At 43.3% G+C, this 12,886-nt stretch overlaps 1 protein-coding gene across 4 annotated transcripts; it reads left to right on the plus strand.

Moving 5' to 3' along the window:
• Positions 1-125: 125 nt before the first annotated feature.
• LOC125539541 (putative RNA methyltransferase At5g10620) lies at positions 126-2,996 on the plus strand. 4 transcript variants are annotated; one of them, XR_007296894.1, is made up of 8 exons: positions 132-314; positions 449-489; positions 872-1,014; positions 1,288-1,354; positions 1,453-1,530; positions 1,684-1,829; positions 2,050-2,160; positions 2,629-2,762. XR_007296894.1 is itself a non-coding variant. In XM_048703025.1 (7 exons), exons 1-7 carry the CDS (start codon positions 227-229, stop codon positions 2,810-2,812), a joined length of 747 nt encoding a protein of 248 aa, XP_048558982.1. In that variant the 5' UTR covers positions 126-226; the 3' UTR covers positions 2,813-2,996. The 4 variants fall into 4 exon arrangements, 2 of the variants coding, with proteins under 2 accessions (XP_048558982.1, XP_048558983.1); XM_048703025.1 differs by lacking the exon at positions 2,050-2,160 and having other exon boundaries at positions 126-314; positions 2,629-2,996; XR_007296895.1 differs by lacking the exon at positions 2,629-2,762 and having other exon boundaries at positions 1,684-1,951; positions 2,050-2,282.
• The last annotated feature ends 9,890 nt before the right edge of the window (positions 2,997-12,886 follow it).

Here is a 12,886-nt window from a genome sequence, read left to right on the forward strand (position 1 = left end):
GCAAGTGAAAAGTGTTGAGCCTGCGCCGTGGAAGCACCGAAATCGACCCCTAAATACGTCATCGTCGTCGCGAAGGCTCCTCCCGCAAAGTACGTTTTAAGCAGAGAAACACGTCTCTGCGGGTTTTCATCTTCTTCCCAGCCGAACGGCGGCGTGCACCCAGCAAACCCAACCCCACCCGTCGTCCGCGCCCACCACGCGAGCTTCACTCCCCCCCGTCTCCTCCATGGGAGTCTTGCCATGGAGCTGCCGCTGCGGACTCAACCCCACCCCCAGCAAGAACAGGGGTGCGCCCGCGCGTCCTCCTCCTCCTGGTACAGCCTCAATTCCCTTCACCATTTCTCTGCTCGCTGCTTCTCTCAATCTGAGCTGTCCTAATATTCTCACCATTTCCTGATTCCCCCCCTCCAATGCTGTTTTTCGTTGCCTGATGCTCCCTGTTCTTCAGCTGCCCGAGGCAGGAGATCCAAATACACGGGACAATCTGTGGTAAGAAGCTCAGAGAAGAATTTCTGCAAATTTTCAGTTCAGTTATCCTCAAGAAAAATCACCCACTTTGTGCAATTGTTTCTCCTGTGGTACTTGCACGAAGATCTAGACTTACTCACTTACCTTCATAAGTTCACAGTAGAATTTAATTGAGCAAGACAGCAAAAAAGAAAATGATTTCAGAATTAGAGGTGTATATATTCTGCAATCTGTACTCTGCAGTATATCCTCTGAAGATATTAGACTCATCACCGGCCGATGCATAGTTCTGAACTTTGTCTTTCATCCATATAAAGGGTCATACCGTATAGCCGAGATAACGGCCAAATTTATGAGTTCAATCAGGTTTATAAATTCAGTTTCCGTTGGTCCATGTTTGCAGAGAGCAATGCCTATGCGCGTGCTGACAGTCGGCAAGAAGAGGTCTCAGGGGACACAACTTCTTGTTGAAGAGTACAAAGAGAAGCTCGGTCACTACTGCGACGTTGAGGACACCCTTATCAAGTCCAACCCAAAACTTACAAGGTATGACATGTTGTATGATGCTATGAACATTGTGGTCAATGCATCCCCAGAGGCTATTTCTCACTCTTCTATGGTTACCTAGTACATGCTCCCTATCACTATATTGTTTTACTGTACCGTGAGATTTTCTGCTGTTGGTGGACTGGCTTTCAACTGGTAAATTTACACCTCATTGGAAACTGTGAACTTCTTATTCTGCTGTTTGTTTGATTGTTCCTGACGAATTTGATTGTTGATGCTGGCCCCTGATATTCTGTTGTTTCCACTTTTCAGCGATGTTAAGGTGCAAATTGAAGCAGAAGACGCGTCTATGATGCAGCAGCTCAAGGCTGAAGATTTTGTATGTTTCGGTGCTTTCTTGTATTTACCTGATAAATACCTCACCCATCCATTAGGTTCTAGCAGTCTAATTGTTCTGATGTTAGTGTGCATGATTAGGTTGTTGTGTTGGATGAAAACGGGAAGGATGTCATATCTGAGCAGATAGCTGATCTCATTGGGGATGCTGGCAACACGGTATGCTCTGCACTTCGGTTAATCCGATATTCAGTAGCCAACTACTTAGTTTTAAAGTTCAAGCTGCTGGAAATTTCTTGGGAGATTTTTTTTTGTGTTTGAAAAAATATTGGGAGAACATACTCGCTGATAATATGTGTCCAAATGTTTTAGGGATCGTCAAGGCTCACATTTTGTATTGGCGGGCCATATGGTCTTGGAATACAAGTACGAGAGCGAGCTGATGCAACAATTAGGCTATCCTCACTGGTTTTGAACCACCAAGTCGCTTTAATAGTTTTAATGGAGCAGCTCTACAGGTGAACAACGAGCCTCTGCAACGCAGTGATGCCATTTCTGCGTTTGAACATACTTTCTTAATTTTCCACGTCAACGCTAGTGATATAGCATGTAGAATCAACGCAGCGTCGGTGTAACACAGGTAAATCTTGGTTGGCACGCATATTTATCAGTGCCAGCAAATGTTTGCTGCTAATTGTGATATCAATCGATTGTTCATTCGGTGTCATAATTTTGCAGGGCGTGGACAATCATCAAAGGACAGAAGTATCATCACTAGATTTGAGTTGCAATGGCATCATCTGGTGCTCTTTGCACACGCGGCCTCCCAATTCGACCACTTGATCCGCTGTAGGCGGTTTTTTGCTTCTCTAGTATTTTGTTAGACTAGTAAACGTGTACGTGCAAATGCACGTCTTTACCAATATATATTTTGTAATTTAACGTGTCATAATGCAAGAATCAAATTTATATACCATTTCAACCACACCAATTATCATCAAATTAGAGTATTTATCTTGAAAAATTGATGTGAAGTGCATTATTCATAATTCGGAATGTATTCTAGGAAAACCAATTCATTTAAGAGTAAAATACACTGCGGACCTAAAAGTATTCCAAGTGTGTCAAGTAGGTCCTAAAAATTTGAAAACGCACATCTAGGTCCTATATGTTTGTAAGTCGTTCACCGCGGGTCCTTTCCGCGTCTGACTAGGTTGCGTGGCCCGTTGACCCACGCCACATAGGCAATATTTTGCCAGAACCCCCCGGTAGGCTTCTCCTTCTCACTTGTGGTCCCTCTTCTTTTCTTCTTCCCAGGTATGTATGCCAGGAGCACTCGTTGTTATATGGCACATTGTTGGGCGACCGCAGAAAGCACGCAAAAGGTACGACTGATCGAGATCGCGGTGTGTCGGTTCTTTCAGTTACAGCCAGAGAACACCGGCAAGTATGCCGTCCTGGCAAACATGTAAGCACGGTGATGAGCCGCAACAGGGCGTGAGGAGAAAAGAAGACGGGCCACAAGTGGGAAGGAGAAACCTACCAGGTGGTGTGAGTGAAGTCTACTTGAGGTTGTAGAGCTCGTCGCAAATGAGCCTTCACCTCTAAATCCCTGAAATTTATACACTGTATTGTTGACATCAGATTTTGGCACGGTCAAAAACATAATTAAGAAGGCCACAAACGAAAAAGCGCTCAAAGTGAGAAAGTTCTGTATCGTCAAAAGGAGAAACTTTGATATTTAGGTCATAGCCATCTAATCTCATCTCTAAAGCCGAAATTGTGTTTGAAGTACTGAGATTTTGTATTCAGAACACTATTCGGCTGATGACGCCCCCAAGATGGCTTCATATGGAAAACTGATCTACACGAATTGTCTTCGTCCCGCCGAAATGATCGATTTTGATATAAATATCATCCCAATCCAAGGTCTTATGCAAAAGTTAGAGGCCACACAGCACGACCCTGCAGTTAACAAAATATGACGCCCGAGCCACACACATGTGACCAGGTCTGATGAGTTGCGTGAATAATTATCTGTTTTGTGCAAGCGATTTGGCCCTGAAGATAGTATTGAATCAAAAACATTTCAACACAAAAGTTGTTCGTCTCGTCAAAACGAGTAAATATGCTTTTGGTCGCATTTTCATCGAAGGTCGTTTACTGCCTCAAAAGTGACCCACAAGGTGCAGCCAGGCTATAAACCGAACAATTTTGGAAAGTTTGGATTCCGAGTTGGAATCAAACTAGGGTTTTGAACATGAATTCTAACCTTTCCTTGTACAGGAAGTCCATCCGCCTCTTATATACATGAGAGGTGACGGCCGATTGAACAACACACAATCGACAAAATCATCTACCACCTTTTACCTTTACTTTTATCTCTTGTTCTTTTTCTTCCTCGTTCTTCGTTCATTCTTCTTGTTGCAGGGTGGCGAACATCGAGGCCCTAGGGGCGATCGGGTCGAACTAGGGTAGCTCATAGCCGCCGCGCGCTCTGACGGGGTTCCTCCCTCGCGTGTGGGGTTTCAGATCTACAAAAGTGCACCAGATTTTGGCTGGTCAAAAACATAATTAAGAAGACCTCAAATGAAAAAGTGCCCAAAGTGAGAAAGTTCCGTATCGTCAAAAGGAGAAACTTTGATGTTTGGGCCATAGCCATCCGATCTCATCTTTAAGAACGAAGTTGTGTTCGAAGTATCGAGATTTTGTATCTAGAACACTATTCGGCTGATTACGCTCCCAAAACAGCCTCATATGAAAAATTGATCTACACGAATTGTTTTTGTCTCATCGAAATGATTAAGTATATAAAAATCATCCCAATACGAGGTTGTATGCAAAAATTAGAGCCTGCACAACGCGACCCTGCAGTGAGCAAAATATGACGCACGAGACCAGACACACATGAATAATAACATATTTTGCGCGAGCGATTTGGCCCTGCATATGGCCTCAAATCAAAAAACGTGAAACACGAAAGTTGTTCGTCTCGTCAAAACAAGTAAATATGCTTTTGGGCACATTTTCATCGAAGGTCATTTCCTGCCTCAACAGTGACCCGCAAGGTGCAGCCAGGTTATAAACCGAACAGTTTTAAAAAGTTTGAATTCCGAGTTGGACCCAAACTAGGGTTTTGAATGCGAATTCTAACCTTTCCTTGCAGGTAAGTCCATCTCCCTATTATATACATAAGGGGTGATGGCCGATTGTGTTGGGGAACGCAGTAATTTCAAAAAAATTCCCACGCACACGCAAGATCATGGTGATGCATAGCAACGAGAGGGGAGAGTATCGCCTACGTACCCTCGTAGACCGTAAGCGGAAGCGTTATGACAACGCGGTTGATGTAGTCGTACGTCGCGATCCCAGCACCGAAGGTACGGCACCTCCGCGATCTGCACACGTTCGGCTTGGTGACGTCTCGTGAACTCACAATCCAGTAGTGCTTCAAGGGAGAGCTTCGTCAGCACGACGGCGTGATGATGGTGATGATGTTGCTAGCGGAACAGGGCTTCACCTAAGCACCACTGTGATATGACTGAGGTGGATTATGGTGGAGGGGGGCACCGCACACGGCTTGGAACAATCAATTTGTGTGTCCTAGGGTGCCCCTGCCCCCGTATATAAAGGAGAAAGTGGGGAGGCCAGCCGGCCCTAGCGGCGCCCAAGGAAAGGAGGAATCCTCCTCCTAGTAGGAGTAGGATTCATCCTTTCCTAGTCCTACTAGGAAGGAGGAAGGGGGAAGGAAAGAGAGGGAGAGGGAGAGGGAAAGAGGGGCCGCGCCCCCTCCCCTAGTCCTATTCGGACTCCCCTTGGGGGGGCGCGCCACCTCCTGGGCTGCTGCCCTCTCTCTCCCCTAAGGCCCACTAAGGCCCAATACTTCCCCGGGGGGTTCCGGTAACCCCTCCGGCACTCTGGTTTTCTTCGAAATCACCCGGTACACTTCCGGTGTCCGAATATAGTCGTCCAATATATCGATCTTTATTTCTCGACCATTTTGAGACTCCTCGTCATGTCCGTGATCAAATATGGGACTCCGAACTACCTTCGGTGCATCAAAACACATAAACTCATAATACCGATCGTCACCGAACGTTAAGCGTGCGGACCCTACGAGTTCGAGAACTATGTAGACATGACCGAGATATGTCTCCGGTCAATAACCAATAGTGGAACCTGGATGCTCATATTGGTTCCTACATATTCTACGAAGATCTTTATCGGTCAAACCACATAACAATATACATTGTTCCCTTTGTCATCGGTATGTTACTTGCCCGAGATTCGATCGTGGTATCTCAATACCTCAATCTCGTTACCGGCAAGTCTCTTTACTCGTTCCGTAATGCTACATCCTGTAACTAACTCATTAGCTACATTGCTTGCAAGGCTTATAGTGATGTACATTATCGAGAGGGCCCAGAGATACCTCTCCGACAATCGGAGTGACAAATCCCAATCTTGATCCATGTCAACTCAACAAATACCATAGGAGACACCTGTAGAGCACCTTTATAATCACCCAGTTATGTCGTGACGTTTGGTAGCACACAAAGTGTTCCTCCGGTATTAGGGAGTTGCATGATCTCATAGTCATAGGAACATGTATAGTTATGGAGAAAGCAATAGCAACAAACTAAACGATCATCGTGCTAAGCTAACGGATGGGTCAAGTCAATCACATCATTCTCTAATGATGTGATCCTGTTAATCAAATGACGACTCATGTGTATGGTTAGGAAACATAACCATCATTGATTCAACGAGCTAGTCAAGTAGAGGCAAACTAGTGACACTCTGTTTGTCTATGTATTCACACATGTACTAAGTTTCTGGTTAATACAATTCTAGCATGAATAATAAACATTTATCATGATATAAGGAAATATAAATAATAACTTTATTATTGCCTCTAGGGCATATTTCCTTCAGATTGAAAACACAACACACAATCGAATAATCAATCTACTACTTTTTCATGTTCATCTAATTTTTATCCCTCTTCCTTGTATCTTCTCCTCGTTCTTCAAGATTGGAGGCAGCGAATCCACGAGGTACTAAGGGCGGTTAGGCCGACCTAGGGAAGCCCATAGCCGCCGCATGCCCTGACGGGGTTTGTCAGGGGAGTTACCCGCGGCTAGACCCGGCTCATGAGGATAAGTCATTTATGGACTTCACTCATTTCTGAGGATAAGTCATCTCTGGACTTAAGTCATTTATGATGATAAGTCATCTCTAGACTTGAGTCATCTTCGAGGACAAGTCATCTATGGAGTTAAGTTTGCTCGGTTAAATGAGCGGGACATAATAAGCAGGACATATAAGCGAGACAAATGAGCGGGCTACAACCTTGGCCCGGCCTGCGATGAGACCCGACCTGCTACAATACCTAGAGTCCAAATACAAGACGGAGACTTTCAACTTGGGAGAAACGGAGGATTTTAAGCACTCAGAGTAGGACTCCGGCTGCGGGTATAACCTGGAGTCTCTTGTAACCCCATGGACTCAGCTGTTATATAAAGCGAGTCCATGGGTCGCCAGAAAGGGGGAGAGAAAAAAAATAAGTAGCCAGGAATAAGTCACCCATGATAAGTCGTCCGAGATGAGTAGCCAGAGATAAGTGGAAAAAAGATAACGTGACGCCCCGATTCGATCGTACACTAATCATACACGCAAATGTGTACGATCAAGATCAAGGACCCACGGGAAGATATCACAACACAACACAAATAAAATAGTACAAGCTTTATATTACAAGCCAGAGGCCTCGAGGGCTCGAATACATAGCTCGATACACAAGAGTCAACGGAAGCAACAATATCTGAGTACAGACATAAGTTAAACAAGACTGCCTTAAGAAGGCTAGCACAAAAACAACAATGATCGAAGAGGCAAGGCCTCCTGCCTGGGACTTCCTAACTACTCCTGGTCTTCGGCGGCCTCCATGTAGTAGTATCCGTCGGCGGTGCCATTTGGCTCCAGGGATCCACCAACTGGTTGTAACAATCGGAAAGAAGAAAGAAGGGGGAAAAGGGGTAGCAAAGCAACCGTGAGTACTCATCCAAAGTACTCGCAAGCATCAGATCTATACTAAGTATGCATTGATATCAAATGGGAGGGTTGTATCTGTGGACTAAACTGCAAAATTCCAGAATAGAGGGGAAGGCATAGCCTATCGAAGGCTAGCAGCTCCAAGCATCTTGCAGCATGTAGAAGAGTAAATAATAGCATTTTAATATTAAACAAGCATGTTGTAACATTAAAGCTCAGAGATCCTTCCTCAACTCCCTGCAAAAAAGCAATCCCGGAGCCAACATATCCATCTCATGTCTCAAGTAACCAGTTCTAGTTGTAATAGATCAGGATACAAGTCTGAACGTCCATTACTGTGGACACGGTATTCGAATAGATAACTTCCCTGCAGGGGTGCACCACGTTACCCGACACACTTGATTACTCTGGACGAACACACTTTTCCGAGTCAATGCCCGGCCTTGGAAGATCAACATGTCGCAGCCCTACCTAGGCTCAGCAGAGAGGTCCCCGCCGATCTACATCCTAAGCACTCCGGGGCCTTAGGCCCATCGCCCGTTGCACTCCGGGTCGTTGCACGCAGGGCGATCCAGGCCACATCCACTGGGGTGCCGACCAGGCTGTGCCGCAATGCTGAACTAGACATTTGACAAAGCTTCAACTGATACTATGACGCTGAGGCCCATAACTATTCCTGCGTGGTGGTTAGTGCGTAAAGGCCAAAGGCCAACTTAGAACAAATACCCAAACCTGTTAGTGCATTGGGGGCTCGCGGAGATGAGCAGAGACTCACGATAATGTGACCCCATCGCCCCGTCTCATGGACTTACGGCAAGGGCCTAGAATGCCCGACCTTGCCTCATAGAAAACTCGCGGGTGCTCTACGGGCCCGCCCGACTTTCACATCAACTCGCGGGTACTCCTCAGGGCCGACCCGACTTAAAAAAAGGTCTCAAGTAAAGTCCAGGTAATCGTGTGTCCAAACATCAAGGGGGGGAAACCAAAGGAATCACCCTCGATGGATTCCACTCGGTGTAATCATCAAGGTGAACGTGGGAGGAATCACCCTTGAGGTCCACACTTGAGAGGTTGCACGAAAGAGCCGTATCGGGAATGGTGAAGGAGGAATCACCCTCATTGACCACGACCGAATAGCTACACTACAGAATTATCATCAGGAGTGCGTTACGAAGTATCACCCTCGGCACTCGATAGTAGCTCTGCAGAGTCGAGCAACAAAAGGGGTGTGATGTGATGTGAGGTGTCGGGCTCTGGTCGTCGATCATGTTGATCGAGTCGTCGATGATGAAGCAGGGGCAACAAGGACAAGGTGGGGTCACTAATGGATCACTAACCAACCTATACTAAGCAATTTATGATAAGTAGGTAGGTAACAATAAGCAGGTTATAAAAGTAGGCTATGCATCAGAATAGGAGGAATCAATTACAGTAGCAAAATCTAATGCAAGCATGAGAAAGAATGAAATGGACGATATCAGAATGATTAAAGGGGGGCTTGCTGCTACCTCTTGAGCATGCGTTGGTTTTCCCTTGAAGAGGAAAGGGTGATGCAGCAAAGCAGCGTAAGTATTTCCCTCAGTTTTTGAGAACCAAGGTATCAATCCAGTAGGAGACCACGCGCGAGTCACCTCGTACCTACACAAACAAATAAGAGCCTCGCAACCAACGCGATAAAGGGATTGTCAATCCCTTCACGACCACTTGCAAGAGTGAGATCTGATAGAGATAATAATAAGATAAATTTTTTGGTATTTTTATGATATAAATTGAAAGTAAAGATTGCAAAATAAAATAGATTGGAAACTTGCATGATGGAAAATAGACCCGGGGGCCATAGGTTTCACTAGTGGATTCTCTCAAGATAGCATAAGTATTACGGTGGGTGAACAAATTACTGTCGAGCAATTGATAGAATTGAGCATAGTTATAAGAATATCTAGGTATGATCATGTATATAGGCATCACGTCCGTGACAAGTAGACCGACTCTTGCCTGCATCTACTACTATTACTCCATGATACGTCTCCAACGTATCTATAATTTTTGATTGCTCCATGCTATATTATCTTATGTTTTGGACATTATTGGGCTTTATTATTCACTTTTATATTATTTTTGCGACTAACCTATTAACCGGAGGCCCAGCCCAGAATTGCTATTTTTTTGCCTATTTCAGAGTTTCACAGAAAAAGAATATCAAATGGAGTCCAAACGGAATGAAACCTTCGGGAACGTGATTTTTGGAACGAACAAGATCCAGGAGACTTAGACCCTACGTCAAGCAACCAACAGGGAAGCCACGAGGTAGGGGGACGCGCCTACCCCCCCTCCCCAGGCGCACCCTCCACCCTCGTGGGCCCCCTGTTGCTCCACCGACGCACTCCTTCCTCCTATATATACCTACGTACCCCCAAACGATCAGATACAGAGCCAAAACCCTAATTCCACCACCGTAACTTTCTGTATCCACGAGATCCCATCTTGGGGTCTGTTCCGGAGCTCCGCCGGAGGGGGCATCGATCATGGAGGGCTTCTACATCAACACCATAGCCTCTTCGATGATGTGTGAGTAGTTTACCTCACACCTTCGGGTCCATAGTTATTAGCTAGATGGCTTCTTCTCTCTTTTTGGATCTCAATACAATGTTCTACCCCTCTCTTGTGGAGATCTATTCGATGTAATCTTCTTTTGCAGTGTGTTTGTTGAGACCGATGAATTGTGGGTTTATGATCAAGTTTATCTATGAACAATATTTGAATCTTCTCTGAATTCTTTTATGTATGATTGGTTATCTTTGCAAGTCTCTTCGAATTATCTGTTTGGTTTGGCCTACTAGATTGATCTTTCTTGCAATGTGAGAAGTTCTTAGCTTTGGGTTCAATCTTGCAGTGTCCTTTCCCAGTGACAGTAGGGGCAGCAAGGCACATATTGTATTGTTGCCATCGAGGATGACAAGATGGGTTTTTTAATCATATTTCATGAATTTATCCCTCTACATCATGTCATCTTGCTTAAGGCGTTACTCTGTTCTTATGAACTTAATACTCTAGATGCATGCTGGATAGCGGTCGATGTGTGGAGTAATAGTAGTAGATGCAGGCAGGAGTCGGTCTACTTGTCTTGGACGTGATGCCTATATACATGATCATACCTAGATATTCTCATAACTATGATCAATTCTGTCAATTGCTCAACAGTAATTTGTTCACCCACCGTAAAATACTTATGCTCTTGAGAGAAGCCACTAGTGAAACCTATGGCCCCCGGGTCTATCTTCCATCATATTAATCTTCCAACACTTAGTTATTTTCATTGTGTTTTATTTTACTTTGCATCTTTATCATAAAAATACCAAAAATCTTATCTTATCATATCTATCAGATCTCACTCTCGTAAGTGACCGTGTAGGGATTGACAACCCCTTATCGCGTTGGTTGCGAGGATTTATTTGTTTTGTGTAGGTGCGTGGGACTCGCGCATAGGCTCCTACTAGATTGATACCTTGGTTCTCAAAAACTAAGGGAAATACTTGCGCTACTTTGCTGCATCACCCTTTCCTCTTCAAGGGAAAACTAACACAGTGCTCGAGAGGTAGCAAGAAGGATTTCTGGCGCCGTTGCCGGGGAGGTCTACGCAAAAGTCAACATACCAAGTACCCATCACAAACCCTTATCTCCCGCATTACATTATTTGCCATTTGCCTATCGTTTTCCTCTCCCCCACTTCACCCTTGCTGTTTTATTCGCCCTCTCTCTATCCTCCCTCTCTTTCTCTATTTGCCTCTTTTTGCCCGTTCCTCGTTTGCTTGTGTGTTGGATTGCTTGCTTGTCACGATGGCTCAAGATAACACTAGATTGTGTGACTTTACCAATACCAACAACAATGATTTTATTAGCACTCCGATTGCTCCTCTTACCGATGCTGAATCTTGTGAAATTAATGCTACCTTGCTGAATCTTGTCATGAAAGTTACGTTTTCCGGCCTTCCTAGTGAAGATGCCGCTACCCATCTAAATAGCTTCGTTGATTTGTGTGATATGCAAAAGAAGAAAGATGTGGACAATGATATTGTTAAATTGAAGCTATTTCCTTTTTCGCTTAGAGATCGTGCTAAAGTTTGGTTTTCGTCTTTGCGTAAAAATAGTATTGATTCTTGGAATAAGTGCAAAGATGTTTTTATATCTAAGTATTTTCCTCCGCTAAGACCATCTCTCTTAGAAACGATATTATGAATTTTAAGCAACTTGATCATGAACATGTTGCACAATCTTGGGAGAGAATAAAATTAATGATATGTAATTGCCCAACACATGGTTTGAATTTGTGGATGATTATACAAATTTTTTATGCCGGATTGAATTTTGCTTCTAGAAATCTTTTAGATTTGGCTGCGGGAGGCACTTTTATGGAAATCACTTTAGGAGAATCTACTAAACTCCTAGATAATATTATGGTTAATTATTCTCAATGGCACACTGAAAGATCTACTAATAAAAAAGTGCATGCGATAGAAGAAATTAATGTTTTGAGTGGAAAGTTGGATGAACTTATGAAATTATTTGCTACTAAGAGTGTTTCTTATGATCCTAATGATATGCCTTTGTCTACTTTGATTGAGAATAATAATGAATCTATGGATGTGAATTTTGTTGGTAGGAATAATTTTGGTAACAACGCGTATAGAGGAAACTTTAATCCTAGGCCTTATCCTAGTAATTCCTCTAATAATTATGGTAATTCCTACAACAATTTTTATGGAAATTATAATAAGATTCCCTCTGATTTTTAATCTAATATTAAATAATTTATTACTTCGCAAAATAATTTCAATGCTTTGGTTGAAGAAAATTTGCTTAAGATTGATGAGTTGGCTAGGAACGTTGATAGAATTTCTCTTGATGTTGATTCTTTGAAACTTAGATCTATTCCACCTAAGCATGATATCATCGAGTCTCTCAAAGCCATGAGAATTTCCATTGATGAGTGCAAAGAAAGAACCGCTAGGATGCGTGCTAAGAAAGATTCCTTTATAATAGCGTGTTCTTCTAGTTTCCATGATAATAAAGATAAAGATCTAAAAGTTATTGATGTGTCCCCTATTAAATCTTTGTTTTGCAATATGAATCTTGATAATGATGGGACTGAATATGATCCACCTTTACCTAGAAGGCATTCCAAAAATTTGGAGTTTTTAGATTTTGATGCTAAATTTGATGAAAGTGGGATCAAAACTCCAGATGTTAATGAACCTACTATTTTGGATTTCAAGGAATTTAATTATGATAATTGCTCTTTGATAAATTGTATTTCCTTGTTGCAATCCATGCTAAATTCTCCACATGCTTATAGTCAAAATAAAGCTTTTACCAAACATATCGTTGATGCTTTGATGCAATCTTATGAAGAAAAACTTGAGTTGGAAGTTTCTATCCCTGGAAAACTTTATGATGAGTGGGAACCTATTATTAAAATTAAAATTAAAGATCATGAATGCTATGCTTTGTGTGATTTGGGTGC

This window comes from Triticum urartu, chromosome 2, assembly GCF_003073215.2.
Source record: "Triticum urartu cultivar G1812 chromosome 2, Tu2.1, whole genome shotgun sequence".
Taxonomy (NCBI): Eukaryota; Viridiplantae; Streptophyta; class Magnoliopsida; order Poales; family Poaceae; genus Triticum; species Triticum urartu.